The sequence below is a fragment of the Ciconia boyciana genome, chromosome 5, assembly GCF_034638445.1.
Source record: "Ciconia boyciana chromosome 5, ASM3463844v1, whole genome shotgun sequence".
Classification (NCBI taxonomy): domain Eukaryota; kingdom Metazoa; phylum Chordata; class Aves; order Ciconiiformes; family Ciconiidae; genus Ciconia; species Ciconia boyciana.
The window spans coordinates 62,881,003-62,900,107 of record NC_132938.1 but is presented as its reverse complement, the minus strand read 5'-3'; the positions used below and the strand labels follow the sequence as shown (position 1 = coordinate 62,900,107).

General features: G+C 42.4%; 1 protein-coding gene across 1 annotated transcript in view; it reads left to right on the top strand.

Annotated features, from left to right (window-relative positions):
* ADGRL3 (adhesion G protein-coupled receptor L3) overlaps positions 1–19,105 on the top strand; it is a 516,059-nt gene that overhangs the window by 321,651 nt on the left and 175,303 nt on the right. Inside the window, exon 6 of the mRNA XM_072862688.1 lies at positions 15,602–16,402. Coding sequence (XP_072718789.1) covers positions 15,602–16,402 — 801 coding nt within the window. The remainder of the gene's footprint in view (positions 1–15,601; positions 16,403–19,105) is intronic.

Here is a 19,105-nt window from a genome sequence, read left to right as displayed (position 1 = left end):
TCATCTCAGTTTTTCAGTGAACATATTTCTCCTGTCCTTGTGTTCATGCACGGCTGTGCATATGTCAAACACAGTTTCATTTTGCTTAATTCACTACAGATTGTGCCACGAGCACCTGGTCCAGTTTTCCTCTGACTTTGTTGCATGACTTGGAACAAACTGTAAAATTCCTGGGTTTTTTCCCTTTTGCCATTCTGAAAACCAGAGTAATAATATTCCTAGAGAGTTTGTGAACTGAGAATTGCTGTAAGCTAATGGACAGTGAATTAAATACATGTCCAGCAGTGCCAGGTCACTGATCCTTGCTCTGCCAGGGTTTCAGGGTGTTAGCATTTGTGTTGGCTTCCTTACCTGTAAAACGGAGATATTGCTTGCTCAGGTGTGGTTTGGAGGGAGTAGCTGTGTAATACCTACTCTTTGCATTGAACGGAGTGTCCAGAAGCCATCAGTCGAAGGTGTATTTTGCAAACTGTCAGAGAGGTCCACTAAAAGATCTGGAGGCCAGCAAAGCAGGCTGCTTCCAGCTTGCATCTCTTGCCTGTTGGCCACAAGAGCAATGTCGTAAGCCTTGCCCAGAAGGTTCCCCATGGCTTAAAAACAGAGGCATCTGCTGGGGTTATAAACTGCTTAGCAGCTAGGCTCAGCAGCCGGGGTTCCTGTAAATCGATCAGATCTGTCTTTACCTATAGCTTTCACAGCTGTCATGAGGAATGCTGTCTTTGCTGCACAGCTGTGGGGGTGAGAGCGGCAGAAACACTGGCTGGAAGAGATGGATGTGTGGTCACATAAGGAGAGGGCAAGAAAGCATGGGTTCTTCTGGATGTGCCTTCACACAAGAGGGATTTGGGGATTTTTGCAGGGGTGGGGATGGCTTTTCTTTGTTCTGATGTGCCCTGAAATGCCATGTGAAGTGGCATTTCTGTGCCCATTTTGTATACCTTTCCAATGGCGTGTTTCAAGGGCATGTGTTCTGCTGGTTGAAATAGTGAGTCGCAAAAAAGGTCCTAGTCCGTAAGCCAGACCAGCCTGGACACTGCAGCCCAACGGTGGGCTCCTTTGGTGGGAGCCTGGCCCAGGGTCATCAAAACCTCGGTGCACACCAAAGAGCAGGATGGCCCTGCTGCTGCTTCCTCCTCCTCCCCCACCCCCGTGTCAGCTGTGTCTCCCAGCTGCCTGCAAGCATGCAGCACTGGAGACATCCCATCCATCTACCTTTTTTCCTTCCCCCATTTGAGTGTGACACCAGAACAGGCAGCACCAGCTGCCAGGAGCCCCCGGCAGCCCCTCCTTTAACTTTCAGAGAACGGTAGTCTCTCAGCCAAAATAATACATACACTTCCATCCTTTCTCCGTGTCTCAGGTCACACACACAATCTGCTATTATTAAGCACATTGGTGTTGAACCAAGATATGGGCCATTGTCTTTCTGAAACTGCTGAGTACCTGCTCTCTTTAAATCAGAGCCCTTTTTTAAAAATGGGTTGGTCTTCTGCTAATTTAGACTAATGTCTTTAGAGCTAAAGATCAGGTCTTCCACCTCAGTCAACCCAGGTAGAGCCGTCATGGGGACTTTCTTCTTGTTTCTTCTCTTTTGTGCATTAGCTCGATGAGAATGTAGTAATGTACTGAAAGTTGTTGAAATTTTTATTGAAGTATGCATTCGTGAAATATGCTCCACACAAGCTCCTTCTAGCAGTAGGATGGGCTACCCACAACCCCTCACTCGAGGCACTGCTCTTGCCTTCAACTTGTGACGGAGATGTGCAACATCCTAGGCTTACAACTGTTGAGGACAAACAGTTGATTAAATTTTTGTTGGGTTGTGTCTAATATTATCTGAATTTTGTAATGTGATGCCACTGCCAGGAACACCTGTTATTATCATGTTGGTGTTTTGCTGGTCATCAGAAACTGCTGCTTCTCTCTGAGAGGTGAATGTGGAAAAAATAGGCTGGGTTAGCAATGAGCTGTGGTGGCTACTAGTTGAGATGTATGTTGTTGGGTGGTCTCTAGGTTGTGTTTCCATACCAGTCTTAATGATGATGCTTTTTAAACTGTTTCACTTCAAATTCTAGCCTGGTGCGGCCTCTTCTCACTAGCCTTAGGTCACCTAATTGTGCTTATTTTTGGTCCAACTCTTCTCAAAAGCCCTTCCCTCCCACCCTCAAGGTTATTTAGTAATTTGGTGGGAAGCCGAATCTTCAAAAGCCTCTCATAGGAGAGACTGTAAGCTATGCTTGTGCTCTTCATGGTCTCAGGCCATGGCACAATCCCATCAGGTCTGTTAGATGAGGCCTCCTGAATGCAGAAGAGAATGGCACGCAATGAAAGAAAAGGGCTGAGTCCTCTGCGCCACCGTATCAGCATGGCCCCATCAGTGTCCCTCTGGGAACCTCTGGCAACATGACCATTCGATTCTTGCGAGTTTGCCTCATCTAAATTGTCCAAAAGAGTTTTCAAGAGAGAGAGCATTTATGTGAAGCAGCCATAGCCTTGGCATCTGGCTCTGTCCCCTAGACCTCTCAAGGTTCCTCTTAGCCCTATTTCCTGTTTTCAGATTACTAAAAGCTGGACTGAAAACTGAACCTCGCCCTTAATTCTTTTACCATTTTGAAGTTAGCAAGATAAATAAGTGTTGTTTTACATAAAAAACTAAGCCTTAGCAAAGTAGACAGATTTATTGAATTACCTCATAGCAAAATGAGTGTGTTTCATTGTCACATAATTTTTTTTTTACTCTAGCAAGGATTTTTTTTTTTTAATCTATTGATGCCATGGGGAAAATTCTGCATTGGCTATGAAATAGAGAGAGGGCACCACACACTGACCGCACCAGTAAATATGGTGCAAGAGCTCAAGGATCCTAATTTTTGAATATATAATATATTAGGAGTTAAGCTGTTGCAAAAGCACACAAAAACTTCTCTGAACCTTCATAAATTCTTATGCTTTAAATTAGAAATAAAATAGTCTCTTTTTCATTAATGGCAGAAATGATAGGTCTTAGCGGTGCCTAATATTCAGTTCATTGCAAATAGTACCAAATTTCTACGTATTCACCGCATGTATTTTATTGCTGTAATTTGTGGTTCTCCCAAGCAGAATAGTATTTTTACTTTACTGAATGTACCAGTGCAAGTTAAAGGGCTCAGATGTATTCCTTTAAAGTGACAGTTCATTCCAGCTAGCTCCCTACTTTATATCAGTACTTATTAATTAAAAAATAAGTATAAAATATAATGTTATCCTTCTTAGTCCCAGATTCAAACAGTGGGGAGCCAAATCCCAAAACCCATAAAGTGCTCTCTATTCACTGGGCCCAGAGCACACATTTGTTGCAAGCTACTCTCCCTTAATGTGTTTGCCTGCATGCTTGGTTAAGTAAATATACCCCAGTGCCAACCTGTCAGGGGTCTGCTTGTGCGGCAGCCTCAGCTGGTGGCAGGCTGGCTTGCCACAGCCTTGCTGAGAGCGCCGCAGACTCACGGCTTCATTTCTGCTCCTTGGTCAGCTCTGCAAATATGTGAGGGTTTTCTGCACTGTTTGGTAGGTAGCGATTAATGGGTTCTTGGTGTGGCAGGGAGATGAGTGAAACAGAGGTGAGGAACATGCTTGTGCACAGCAGAGAGAGATTTGCTCAGCTAGGATTTGAGGACACCCTAACATGGTGTAGTGGCGGACTTCATAGTGTTAGGTTTACGGTTGGACTTAATGATCTTAAAGGTCTTTTGCAACCTATATGATTCTGTGATTCTGTGATTCAGCAGAATCAGCACATTTAATGTTACCTTCTGGTCTGTACCTCTTGAGGAGGCAACTATGCCTATCTGTCTTGCACTGCATAGGCATGCCCACATCTCCCCAGCACATCTGGAGCATGAACTGGGGTAAAGGCATGGGAGCCTTTCACAATTTGGCAGGGCATGATCTCTGAAACATCTGCCTCTCAGCTGAGATTTTGTTGACTCGGAGTACTGAGAGCTGGAGCAAAAGAGAAGATGAAATGAAGACTCCTAAGCAGTTTTCTGCAATAGTTGCTTTAGCAGGTTGTACATGGGATGTCAGTGTCAGACTACTGCAGAATTGTTTCTTTGGAGTGTTTTGGGAATGTGCCTCAAAGTGTAAGCTATGCCAATATGCCAATACCTTTGCATTACACATGTGAGCATATGTGCATGGGACACATATAGGGGTTAATTATTTAAATCTTAAAATGTTGGAAGTCACTCCTCTGCATATGAGTGTGCATATGTGCGCACACACATACAGCACACTTGCGTTAATTACTTAAACCTAAAAATGCTAAAGTCACGCCTTGATTCTTTTTTTTCTTCTTCTTTTTTTAAATAGCAGATGTTGTTAAAATTTACACCAGATTGTAAAATCTTGTTCCAAAGGACCAGTTCCTGAAGAAGTCTAACGACTCCTTCCCCTGCTCTTCACTTGCTATCCAAAGAAGTTCCAGTAAAATCCCACCTCTCCAGCTACTTTGGAGGTGTTCCCCCAATTCAGAGACGAGAAAACAAATGTGTTGGTTTGTTGTTTGGCTTTGTGGAAATCCTTTTCTGATTTTGATGGGCATTTTACTACAGCATCCAGTTGGAGACACTTAAGATTAAGTACTATTGAGAGAGACAATTGATGCAAAATCCGTCCTTATAATTTTCTCAATAGCTAAAGCGGTGTTTTACCTACCAAAGCGTTATTAAAGGAAACTCAGCCATAGCAGCCGGTGTCAGCAATATGCCTTGCAATCAAACAAGAAATATGGTAGATACTCCAAGACATGAGAGAACTGCCAAGGCTTATTGCAGAGCAAAGAGCTTTTCAAAAAATGTTTTCTCTGAAGAGCATCAGATTTCACTCACTTCTCACAGCACAGACATGCCTTGGCAATCATGATTAGCCTCATTTGGGCCTGTGGAATCCATTATTTTATAGCTAGTCTCATAGCTGGCAGGATGACAAACAGTTTATTCCTCTTTGGAGAGAAATCGGACCAAAAGACACAGAGCTTTAATTCTGCGTTCCCCCACCTAAGACATTTTTCCCTTCCTGCTTACTGCTTAAGGCAAGACACCTAATGTTTGCCTTGATGGCTCTGTCAGGCTCTTGACATCCCAAATTTATCTCGTGCCTAGATGAGGACAAATCTTGAATGAACTTCAGGCTTTTGTTCCTTTTAAAGTGAGGCAAGGAGGGTTTACAAATCATCTGGCAAGAAAGATATAGAGAGCTATGCAAATAATAATTATTCTTAATTAGCTACATTTGCCTAGTTGCCAAGTGATCTTTCCATGCGTTTGACATCCCAAGAGGAGGAAGAAGTGGGGTGGTTATCTGGGTCTGTTTACCCGACCCAGTTACACGTAGGCTGAATGACAAGGCGAGTAAGACCTAAACTCAAGCTTGCTTACAAGAACTCTTGGGGGTTAGATTTTAACAGGCAAGGTTATTTCCCAAACAGCTGTTTTGTTGTGGGGTTTTTAACCATTCTGTCTGTCTGTCTCTCCGTGCCCCATCTCTGAGCGCCCCTGGGTTGAGTTGGCAGCACTGGGAATTAGGTGTAACATAGGTTCCTGCCCTGGAAAGCCACACTCAACAGCCCTGGAGGATCAAACCCTGCTGCCAGCACCTCTTGGTCCACCTCTACGTGCACAGAAGCCTTTCTTGATGGAGGGGAGCAGCATCTCGGTACTCATTTTGTGCCCAGACGTTTTCCAGAGGGGCACCATTAAATAAATGTTCTTGGAAAATGCCCAGCTATCTTTCTTTTTTTGCTTTTTAGGCCTGGAGCTGGAAGTAATGTGCAGTAATGCCTCTCTCCCCTTGTATAAAGGAACTCACAGCCTGGATGAGGTTTAATTTACGCCTCCATTGGAGGGACTGGATCTCCACATTTCGCTCATCCTAACCGCAGGGCTGTGTTGCAAAAGGCTGGTGGGTGCTCAGCATCAGGCTCTTCATCAGCAGCAGGAGCCAGCTACAGAAAAAGTGCTCCAGAGGGTCAGCCCCGCAGTGCTTACCTCCTTTTCTGGATCTGCGCTTTCACTTTTTTCTTTCTTTTCCTTTCTCTCTCTCTTTTTTTTTTTTTTTTTTAAATTATGGGTGAATGATGTCCAGGTGGCTGATTCTGCTGTAATTTAATGGCAGCTCACTCATCTGCTGTTGTGCTGGAAACAATAAGGGGCCAACTGCCAAGGAAAGTTTGGCTGAATGACTTGTAGCCATAATTGAATTTCACACAGTACTTGTACTGTCCGTTTTTTCCCTCTCATGCTAACTCATCTTGCTGCTTCTTTTTAATTGGCGAATTTAAAAGGAAAATTCTGATGCACAACCAGTTGAGAGAGTTGCAGTGAATTAAGAAGTTACTGCTGTTTTTCGTATAAACTTGTGACAACAGGGGGATGTGCTACTGGCCATAGGGTCACAGCAGAAGTCTGCCCAGCTCATTTTTCTGCTTGTGATGGTGGTGAGCAGTGGCCAGTGCTCTGACAAACACTTTGACTAGCATAAACAACCTTTTTGTTTCCAAAATTCAGGGATGAATTGGTTTTTCAGGTTGCTTTATCTCTGGAAAGGTGCTCTAAATATAAAATCTCACCTACAGAAGAGATTTATACACATTAAAAATTCAGATATTTCTTCTGAAGATGAATTTTGAATATAACAATACTTGCTGCTTCTTTTTTTTCCAGTGCAGTATATTTCAGGACTCATTATACCTTAAGTGAATTATCTTTACTTGAGCAAAAAATATTTACTTCTTGGAATAATACATTTAGAAGTGCAGCGCAATCACATTCAGTATCTGCTGAAGCTGATGAAGTGTCTGCTTCTTCAGAGAAGCCAGTCACTGTGACTGCCACCTGGAATAATAACAAGAGGAGAGCGGCAAAGAAAGAATAGAAATTATTCACGGAATTTCGGGAAATCCGGATGTTTGCAAAACCGTTGAGAACCATCTCGCTGATCGCTGCTCTGCACAACAGTGTCAGCTCTTGCAGGGCGGGGCATGTAGCAGGGATTTTACTGTTTAACCCCAAAACTCAGAATCCCAAAGTTTCATTTGCTTTCTGCAGGACTGATTTTTTTTTTCCCTTAACAAAATATTTAATGGCATAATTTTTTGTGTGCTTTAGTACCTAAAATTAGGAAATGAGGTCATAATATTTAAGCTCCTAGAAAATTGGCCTCGACAGGACAGTGCCATGGAAAAGCATTTGTTATTTCTCGGGTTTGGGGGAGAGTCCATTTGAGGGCCTCTGATGCCTGTCATTCATTACATGAATCTCTAACAAAAAGATGGCTTCCTCCCAAAATAGCCTGAAGTTTGATCTGTAATACACAAGGCAATTTTGTAGGAAACCATAACTTTCTTCATATCACAGAAACCTCTAGTGGACAAGAGTTAATGTATATTAGTGGTTTCCTGGGTCCTGATGACTCTAAGTTACACTGACAGGTGTTTTAACATTAATAATCTTTAGTGTTATTTTAGTGAACATCTATTAAATTTAGTTATTATGTATTAAAAAGCAGACTGAAAGCACTGACATTTTAAGGAAGCCCAAATTAATGGTTTGAAAGGTTTCACAAATTTATCAGATGAATGGAAATCTAAGGGAAAAAAAATCCACTTATGAAAAACGACAGCTTTGATTTCTGCAAATCCATAGATACCATATTTAAGGATCTAATTTAGGTTGTGGTTTGTGAAAGCATTTATGGATTATTGACATTTCCAGTCTCCATACTTCGCAGTGAAATTAATTAAGAGGTGATAATTTTGGGAATGTGTTACATGAAGCCATTGTAATGCAAGGCACTTGTAGAGTACCTTTGTTCACTGATGCCTGGGTATTATATGAAAAATATAATTTGGAAACGGAGCAAGTGAGATGATTCCTCCCTTTTATTAAATGAAGGATTAGCACTTCATTTGCTGTAAAATGCAAGCATTTTTCCTGTGCAATAAATAAAGGCTTTTTTTTCCCAGCCTTATGGGAGGGAGTATAATGTGCATGCACAGGTGCGTACAGTCAAAAAGAGGGAAGTACAGTGTTTACTGAAACCTTAAATTTTCTTGGAAATATAAATAACGCTACAGACTAAGTGGGTCCCACCATTATAATCATTTAAACCTAAACAAACTTTAAAACATGGATTGCAGAAAGTTTTGGTCTGGTGGAGAACTGCAATGGAGAGGCTTGAAGTTCCGTGTGGTTCTTTCATAACAGAAATTGGCAGCCGCAAGAAAGTTAATACATGGCAATATAATTGATAATAATTTCTTCATTCCCCTGGCTGGAGAATTAAAGTCTGAGCGCTTTACATTCAAGTGTCAGGTTGCTCTTGGACTCCAAAGCCAGTTGATGTTAGTGGGGTCTTGTTCCCCATTTAAATGCATGTACGCGCTTGCCCTTGGCACAAGTGAAGATCCCCCAGGTAAAGCAGTGGCGGGGCACAAAGTGCATTCTGTTATGTATTTATTTATTGTACCTTGCCAAAGGAAGCTGACATTGTTATTGCTCTGAAAGGGAAGGGAAATGATTTCTAGAAAACCTGTCATGTTGAGGGGAAAAAAGAAATTAAAAATCATAGTATAGTGAGACTAGGTGGCAAAAATGGGAAGATAGCAACAGTACATATTTGCAAAGTAGTCTTAGAAAACCTAATTCTCCCATTCTCTGTGCTTGCTCCTGAGCCAAGACCCAAGAGGGCTTCCCCTGTTGCATGTTAAAACTTTTCACATTAAAAGCTCATAAAATGAGTGCCTTACTGGGTCTAACGGGACTGGAGCTAAATTCTGGCTTGGGGGCACCTTGATGTGGCAGATGGGGATGGAGGGTGGTCACCATGTCTTCTGTAGCGAGGACAGTTGCAATGAAGAGACTGAGACCAAAGACCACTGTATTGCTGTTGCTTTTCCTTTGCCTAGAGGCAAAATGTCATCTGACGTTCTGCTGGCTACAGCTTGCTGTAGTGGGACCCCAGGCTTTCCTAGAAGGAGCAGGTGGATGAGAGAAATGGTGGCATGTGCTTTGGTTTGTGTCTGTGCTGCACAGAGTGAGCCCTGAGCTTGGCTATGTGGTCTCTTTTGTCATTTTAATTATGTGTCAGGAGAAGAAAATGAAGCAGAGATGGGTACTTACGCAGCGTTTTGAACTTTAGGTTGCTAAAACAGCTTGTGTCATATAAATGCTGAGCTAGCTCTCTAACTGTTCTGGCAAACTGTATGTGGGGGTTTGAGTGTGCTTTAAGTACAAATTAATAAAAGAAGAGTATTTTCATGTTTTCATTTCCTGGGTTTAGATATATTTATTTTAGATCTGCTGCTGCAGAGTTCAGCTTTCCTCCAACTGTGCTTCCCCATTGGGATCTGTCTACGTACCACCTGCGCTTCCCAATGGTAAAGCACCATGGATTTGAAACGCATACAGGTGTGGTCCTCTTCAGCTTCACTTGAAGGGTGCTGGGATAGGGAACCAGAGGAACGAGTGAGAAGCTGATAAGCCTCCTGAAGTATCTGTGCCCCACTCACATGTTGCCTCTGATCTGTCAACTGCCACATTTCCTCAGGGACCTCAACCACTTTTTTAGATTTTAGATGTTGGGAAGAGAAACTGCTCAGGACCTCATGCGCCCTATTACTATTAGCATGACTGGAAATACATCCTACCCAACAGCAGATTTTCCTACAGCCTAGAGGACAGAGTTTCTCTAGCACTGACTACGGGGTCCTGTCATCAATGATCCACCACGCTGGACGTGCTGTGAATCTGATGCCGCCCTTGCCTGTATATTGCCTGGTTGTCTAGACTACCGCTTTCTATTGTGATAGCTAAAAGGAAATCTGTTATCGACATGTGCTTTGAGGCACAGAATATTAAACAGGCCTCTTGTCTACTTTAATCTTCTTTTAGTAGAGGAACACCGAGACTCCAGCATGTCTTCTAAAAAGAAGAGCGCCTTCATCTCTGAGCAGGTTCTATGTGGACTCGCTTTGGGGTGCCTTGCTATGTTTGCAGCTTCCCAAATGTGTTCCCATTCAACTGAAAACCCACAGGTGGTGTGTGTGTGTTGGGGAGAAACACGTAAATTGGGAGAGCTCTCTGTGGGTGCTATAGGGAAGCCCTCAAGTCAAAGGCTGAGAGAATTGTGGATGCTTTGCTGTTGGCACAAGGCTGGCATAGGAGCTTGGGGTCTAGGGATTAGAGAAAGAAAGAAAAGGCTGTAGATCCCAGACCGTCCTCGTATGAGGATCCCTGGCGCAAGGCACCTTCCAGACTTCATTTTATCATTAGCAGGAATTCAATGGTCAAGTCCAGCGCAACAGGGCTCAGGGCCAAGTGGTGAGTCAGCTATGTGATGGCCACCATCTTGCACCATGGGTCATGTGTCAGGGCAGGGCACAAGGCCAGTGCTGTGTCTTCTGGGGATGTTTCTCCCTAGTTGGTTCCCTAGTGCCATGATCACTTTCGGCTTCACCTTCCCATGCATCTGGTCAAGCTGGTTGATGGAGGTGAGAAGCAGTGGTTAGCCACATCTGGCCTGAAGCACCCTCAGCATGGCTGAGACACTGCATCTTGTGCTACTAAGGTCAGCCTCAAAAACCTGCTTTCTTAGTCCTTTAGTAAGACTCCTTAACACTTGAGTCTCTGTATATTAAATCAGTTTGACCTGTGAAGGACGGGAATAAGGAGTGAATGTCACTTATTCTGCTATTAAACATCTGTCCTGAAAAAAAACAGCTGGACAAGTACAAGGCACAACTTTTTACCTACTTTTTGCAATTGCCTTTTAACATCCTCCCTACTCAGATAATTTTTTTCCAGGAGTTTTGTGCTCCTGTTGTAGGTTTGAAGCAGTGCCAGGGAGAGCTCTCTACAGGACTCTGCCACTGCATGCTTGTGTCTTAAATAGTTGAGTGCAACTCAATGTGGTGGTAAGAAAATGAGCGGTTAATCTTGTTCAAGTGTTAATTGTGCCAGAAATTAAGAGTGTATTTTCAGAGCCTCAACTCAGCAGTACTAAGAGCATTTAATTAATTTGTTTGTGCGATTTCTATGAATGGGTGGCAGGAATCTGCCTGATCGCTCAGCTCCAGGCACAGCGGGGGAAGGCTGTAGTGGCCGATGATCGCATATTGGCCTCGGTTTTTCTTCTGTCCAAAGAAACGGAAGAAAATCAGGGTACATGGAAAGTCTTGTTTGTAACTCCCCTCAGACCTGGCACGTGGTTCTTGATTTCCTTCGAGCCTCTAGCACTGTTGAAGACAACGGCACTGGCCTGCAACTGGTGTAGGAAATCGAGGTGAAATACCCTTGTTCTGCTCCAATGCAGCAATAGCAGGAGCGAAACATCTCACTGTAAGAGAAATAACTGTGTATGTGTGCTTTTTCTGTAGAGCCATGTAGGAAGGTAAGGTGCCTCCTGTGCTATAAGCAGTATTTAAATTCTGTGGACTGGCACAGGGGTTGCAGAGATGTAAAAATGTCTGTAATTGGGCAAAATTTTAAAAATTTTTCCAATACTTTATGAAGACAGTTTTGCAGTGATATGTTGCATAATTGAAGGGATAATCAGACCCTAATTAGACCCTTCCTTTTAATATTGCTCAATGAGCTAAATCCTCCCAGCTTCCCATGCAACCTGTTCAAATAATATGATGTCCCAATATAAGCTGAGTAGTTACTGAAATTCAAAAGCATTAAGTCTTAAATCAGCAGGAGAAAATACGTATTTGGGATACATACAATGGAAAGCACCATGCAGGAGGTGACAAAAACACGTACCATGTCTGGAATTATAAGAGAGCTAGATATGGTACTGACCACTAATAACACATATGAGCTATTCAGGATAAGCATAATCAATGCTTCAGGTCACCCAGCTCAGCTGGTCACAAATATATTATCTCCTGCAGAAGCTTCTCTCTTCCTGCTTTACAATATCACACTGTTGTTCGAGTGCATTACAAAAGCTTTTGATCATTTGGAAATGTAAATTACTACCTTCTATGCTGCCAGAGGTACAGTATACCATCAGCCAGAAGAATCAGTGTGAAGCCATACATTTGAGGATCTGTTGTGTTGCTTTCTTGCTTTTGCAGGGGACATTGAATGTTTTTCTCACTACCTTACTTAACTGCGGCCAGATACAGCCTGGGATGGGGAGAGCAATTGCTGTGTGGGTTTCTCCAGTTGCTGGGTCTGGTGCCTTTTAATCTTGCTGGCTCTTTCCTTTGCAAAACCAGGTGCTTGCACTGAAATGCATCACCTCTTCTCTCTAGAGCCCTGACAGCCACATGGTGAAAACAGTTGCCTTTAACCTTAACCTGTTAGAAGGTAGAAAGGAGCCTGAATCAAAGCCCAGGTATAAAAGGCTGGTTAATTTTGGAAATGTTCATTTTGGGAGCAGCAGTTGGCTCTGGATGTACGGCTCTCCGCACGGCAAAGTACAGATCCACATGTCTAGCCAATGCATTTGCAGTGTTATCCTGAAATCATTCTTCCATTGAGCCTGCAGTTTCCCATCCAAATAAATGAGACTTTTGAATGCAAAGGGGTTTGCAGTCCCAGCACCAGAGGACAGTCCTTTGGCAAGTGTCTCGGTCTGGAAGGGGCCAGAGTGAACTGTGGGCAGGCAAAAACAAAGCGCGCGTGCATACTTTTGCATTCCTTTCTCACTTCTCTGAACAGAGATCTCTCAGCTGTCAAAACCATACTGTTTTGCTGGCAGGTTCTCACTTCTCTCTCAGTGATATTTTACGGGTCCTGTCTTCTCCTACACCTTCAGGGAAGAGGCCTGGCAGACCCAGCAAACCCCAGGGCTGGGGGTGCAGAAGCTGTTTGGGGCCCCACCATCCTGGAAGAAGGAGTCTGTGCCACAACTGCAGGGGGCTTTTGGATGAGGGCTCCCAAGGCCTCTCACAGGAGGCTGTTAGCTGTAGAAACTGGTACTGAGAGTTTAGTAATTAATAAATGCACTGCGTTTATTTATTTATTCTGACTGCAAGGGGCTTTGTCCGAAGGGACGCAGCCTCTTCAGCAGCATTATCATGCATGGTGAATAATTCACATAAAAATATCCAGCAAGTTCTGGGGTTGGGCTTTTTAAATAGTGCTTGGATATTTTTAACTTGTTAACATTATAAGTCTTTGGGATCTTATAAATCATGTAAGTATTACAATATTTAAAATGTTTTTTTCCAAGTCCTACTAAAGCTTGTTTCTCCGAGATGTAGGACAGGACTGTGCAAACATCCACCAATGTGCTTCATTTGACTCTCCTAAGTTCTCTATTCATGTCATAAGGGAATATTCTCCTGCTTAAAGCAGGGATCTCAGTTTTACAGGATTTTGGCGAAATATATGAAGATGTATATTCTATAAAGTTTCTCCCTGGAGTTTTTATTCTATACATAAATCTGTATCAGTGATATTTCAGTGTATGGGTATTTCATTTTGCTCTATGAAACTCGCCTAAGGCTGCTGCTGACGAGGTATCTCAAATAGTTCAGGGGGCTTGGTATGTCCCAGGTGTTGGGGTTTTTTTTCTTCTTAAAGATTTTTGTAAAGTTAAAATTTATCTGTATTTTGTTCAGCTTGTCTGCATATTATCCAGTGTATATCAGAGAAAAGGCTTTTTATATATATATAAAATGTTCACGTACTAAAGTAAATTAATGAAGCTTCCTTTTCATATGAAAGAGGTAAAGAAAAGTACCTGGCCAATACAGTACCATTAATCTATTCTCTTTTCTCCTTTCTCTCTTTACCTCTCTCTCTACAATAGAAGTGGAACAAAAAGGTAATTAAATACCTTTCAAATTATATATATATATTACTTATGTATAGGCTAAGTTATTTAACAGTTTAACGTTTTAGTTGAAATACTTTGTCATTAATTCTCACTACTTTTTTGTTAAAGTTTATTTAGTATCTCTGCTGCTCAACTTCACCAGATAACTCATTTTTGCTGAAAAGTTTTTACCAGTGCCACTTTTTTTCATTAAATTTCTGTACAAAGGTTTACATAACTCACTCTTCTCCTGCCCCAAAGAATTTGGAAAGTGTGCATACATACGTATGTGCGTAAGTATATCTAATTATGCCATAAAAGCCTCTTGGAAATGGCACCCATTTGTCAGCAACTCTAGGTGGTTACTTAGAGTCCAATAGAGCAACATCCTTTTACACCAGTTACTAAATCTGATTTTCCTCCTGTCTCGCTTTCCAGAGGATATTATCAGTTTCTGCATTTCTGAAAATAACTGGTTATGCTCCAAGCAGGGAGCACGAACGTGGGATCCCATCTGCCAGCCCCGCGCTACCAGAAGCGTGTGGTGGGATACCTCTTCACGCCTCCCTGCTGCCCATCCCATCGTCACAGTTATTGTACTACTCATGCTCATGGAGATCAGCATTACAAATAACCAACAAATATTCTCCCCCCAAAGCGTGTGCAGCACCTCCAGGTCAGGAGTGTGCTACCGGGGATGACGAGGGCCAAGCGAGCCAGTTTTGCTCTGGAGCATCCCTCCTTTTGTCTCCCCCTCCAGCCAGCCGGCCTCTTGGCGTTGGCATTCCTGTGATGCCAAGGTCAGCTGGGCACTGGCCAAGCCTCCTCCTGGGCACTGGGCATGCCCTGGCCCCTCTCAGCCCGCCCCGAAGTCTGAGCAGCAAAGCACCCTGGTTAGTCAAACTGCTCCTCTGTGCTCCTCTCATGTAACAATATAAAGTATATGTTTTTAAGTTTGAATTACTACTATATTTAACAGGACATTTTTTAACTGATTAAAATCTAGACCTTGGGTTCCTCTCCAGTGAACTTTATTCTTTTCCTTCCTTCTTTCCTTTCTTCCTTCCTTCCTTCCTTGTCTTTTCTTTTCAGCGTTCATACGTCTTTCGTTTTTAATTGTGTGGGCTGCATGTTTCGTGTGTCCTGTAGCAGCTTTGAAAGCCTCATTTCTAGTTATACTACAGATCTGTAGATGGGTGTTCCCCCCGCTCCCTTTGCTTTAAACACTCTTCTAAGTTGCTAAGGGATTTGCCTGTGCTTTGCTGTTGGTACCCTTCAAATACGTAATATCGTTTGGGCTGTAAGGATGGGAATTTCTTTCTCTTATTTCCATTTCTAGGCCACTCTTCTGTGGACTGTTCAAATAAATATGTGGATCAATTCCCTGGGAGTTCACCCCTTCACCTACTAGGTACAGATTCACTGCAGAATATAATCTGGAAATACAAACCCAGAAATCCTTTGGGGGCACATATTCATTTCAGAGTTTACAAAGGCGAGTGGTCCAAGTAAATACACCTGTAAAAATAGATTTTAAAAGCAATAAGAAAATGAGCCACAGTTGATAGAAAAAGCAGTGAAAAAAAAAATCGGTTTGGTGGAGCAAATCTTGTTCTAGAGACATGGCTAGCGGGAATGCTAGTCTCCAGCTACAAGGTATTGCTCTTGGGTTTCCTCTGATCTCGAGTGTCCTCTGCTCCAGAAGTAGAAGCTGTTGAGACATTTTGGCCAACCACTCCCCGACTATCATTAACTTTGGTTTTTTTTCTTAAATTCTTTTCTCCTCTGACAGTTTTTCTTTGCCCTGGACTGCTGAAAGGAGTATACCAGAGTGAACACTTATTCGAATCTGACCACCAGTCTGGTGCCTGGTGCAAGGACCCTCTGCAGGCATCTGACAAAATCTACTACATGCCCTGGACGCCGTATCGGACGGACACACTGACGGAGTACTCCTCCAAAGACGACTTCATTGCCGGGAGGCCAACCACAACCTACAAACTGCCGCACCGGGTGGATGGCACAGGGTTCGTGGTGTATGACGGGGCTTTGTTCTTCAACAAGGAACGAACCAGGAACATAGTCAAGTTTGACTTACGGACAAGGATAAAAAGCGGGGAGGCTATCATAGCTAATGCAAATTACCATGACACCTCTCCCTATCGCTGGGGAGGCAAGTCTGATATAGACCTGGCTGTGGATGAGAATGGGCTGTGGGTAATCTATGCAACAGAACAAAATAATGGCAAAATAGTCATTAGCCAGTTAAACCCTTACACGTTAAGGATTGAAGGGACGTGGGATACTGCCTATGACAAGAGGTCAGCTTCTAACGCCTTCATGATCTGTGGGATTTTATATGTGGTGAAGTCTGTGTATGAAGATGACGACAATGAAGCCACAGGGAATAAAATAGACTACATTTATAACACTGACCAAAGCAAGGATAGCATGGTGGATGTGCCCTTTCCAAACTCCTACCAGTACATTGCTGCTGTGGATTATAATCCCCGGGACAACCTCCTTTACGTATGGAACAACTATCACGTCGTGAAATATTCCTTGGATTTTGGCCCGCTGGACAGCAGAGCAGGTAAGGGTTTTAATACTGAGCCAAAATCTGAATTGGGCTTTCTATTTTTCTTGCAAATAGGGTGTAAAATGGAAGTACACTCCTGTCTTACTGATCTGCCTGTGTTTCAGTAAATTAAGCCCCACCACAAGACCTATGATGGATATTCAGACATTAATACATGCAGAATAGGTTTTTTTAATCTTAGTTTTAAATGAAATGGAGAAAGGAGTGTGTTACCCATAACTAACCTGAAACAGTCTCCAAATGTCCATGCTGTTGTTCACATCAGAGGGTAGCACTCTTTTCTCCTTAATTGAATTTTCCATACGTCGGATCATCTTCCCTTCTGCAGGAATTTTGGCAAAACAAAGCGTGGAAAATGCTGTTGCTGCAAACAGCTGGGGGAGAACTGCCAGCTGGTTTAAATGACTTCATTCCATTAAGCTGGGGGAGTTTGGGGTGTTTAGGGAAGCCGCCACTAATTGCATACATGAGCATGCACCCACAAGTGTGTGTCTAGAGTCAAGAGGGGAATCAACAACAAAATCCTCCAAATTATTGGTTTATTTTCTTTAAAGGTGATCTTTTTTTTAAAAGCATTTCATGACTTACTATGACTTACTATACGTTCTCTAAGAGAGGAGCATGTGGCCCCCAGAGGATTCCCAGCTTTTCCACCTTTTTTCCTGTTAGAAATTATGCCAGTAATTACTTAGTTGGGTTATATTCACTTAACTTTACCAACTTCTTCATTCTTTTGCAAGCATTAGGTTCACAGTTGCCACTTTATTAATAACATGACTTAGCCTAGATTGTGGTCAAACTCATATAACGGTGCAAGAATTTCCAAACTGTTTGCTCAATCACATTCAAATGGTTACTGCTGTATGTGATGTTGGCATAATTATCAGGTAGTTCCTATGGTGGACTGTGTACTTCAGAAAGGCTGAAAAAGTAAGACAAAAGGCAGAATTAATATAATTTGGACAGTAAACTATTTGATTTGTAACATGGCTATTCCCAAAACTTTCTTTTTTGTTTATAAGAAACTCGGAAGTGGATGAGTGGATTCAGGTCTTCAGATTGCAAAAGAGAAGTCAAAAGGTTTCTGTCGCTGAGCTTTTCTTTTTCTTTTCCTGTGTGCAGCCTGTTATCCATACAAAAAATGGATCAAGAGATGATGAAAGAAACTGTGGATATGAAAATCTGGGGAGCAATGGAATAAAACCAGTAAAATGGCAGTGAATTTCTCGTTTTTGTACAAAAATGTAAGGAAGAGGAGAAGGAAATCTTGAAGAGGCAGATGAACAAAACTGAGTAACTGTTAAGAGAGGAGCCAGGGACATTTTCAATGATGTTGACCTCTGCAAGATCTCAGATGAGCAAAAAATTAAGTAATGCTTCTCGTTCTCCCAACTTAATGATGAGCATGTACTTTCTGAGTGGTGGAGTGAAGCAGAGCAATTTGTGAGCTATTGGTTATCCCCAAGGAGTGAAAATCAATTGCGTCCCTTCTATTTCACAGTTTTCTTTTCAGTGAATTATTTCCAGGTATTATAGCAGGTATTATTCCAGGTATTCATGTGGTGACCGTTGTCGGTAATAGCATCTTTAATAAAAAAAGCCATAATCAGTGAAAAACCCAGATTTTGTACTTTCCTATAAAAAAACAAACAGTTCTCCCCTTTTTCCTAGTCTAAGCTGGTGAGATGGGAGAGCAGGTGAAAACGTTGCAGAGGGCTGAAAGTCTGTGAGGTGCAAGGATTTGATTTGTCCTTGTGTCACTCTGGTTTGAAGCCCCTTTAACTTCACTCATGTTTGGATGAGAATTTAAAATCCCCCTGTGCCTCAGATGGAAAGCTGGAGCTGTTTTTGGCTTTGGGTAGTGGACATGAGAGGGTTAAGCTGGTGTTAGGGAATCTGCTGAGCCTTCTCTGATGTTCCTTTCGTGCAGTTTTTGATAGCTTTGTAATGTGGGCACAAAGCTCAATTTTACATACGTTTCTCTTCTCTGAAAATTGCCAGGATTTCCTTTTTGGCAGTAATGCATAAGGATCCCATTACCTCACTGTTTTACGGGTTTAGAGGACTTTTGAGAGGACTGCTCTGACAGCAAATGAAATTCTCAATGAGACAGCTCGAACGGGCCAAGGCATTTCAAAGTGAAGAAAAATACCTTTGCAGAGGGAGTTTACTGCTCCATTACCTGCACAGCCTGATTAGTGGGAACATTATTTTATGAGTCAGTCAAATAGAAGCACTGATTTTGAATTGAATGGGTGAGCAAACGCTTGCCTGACACCAGGTTTTTTTGCAGAGAGGATCCAGGAGACCAGGTCTACGTGACTCTTTCTCTTCCAAGCTCAGTGCAACACATTTTCTGGTTAGCACCAAATTTCATGCTGCATTGCTTTATATATAATACTAAATATATGGCTGGCTTAAACCCAGCTCCTCCACCAAAGAGCAGAACAGGAGCCGGTGCAACACTAGGAAAGCAGTGAAGACCCAGGATATTTTTATTTGCTTATTTAGTTATTTATTTTTTTACAGAGTGGATTGTGGATATGTGTTTCCCCTCTTCTCTTCCTAAATCACCAGTGTTTTTCTGTTTAGAGCAAGGCAATGTTCAATGCAGCCATTTTCCATAGGGTTACAGTTTGAGTAGCAAAATATGTAAACAATATCTGCTTAATTAGAAAATAAAAGAAAGATTGTAAA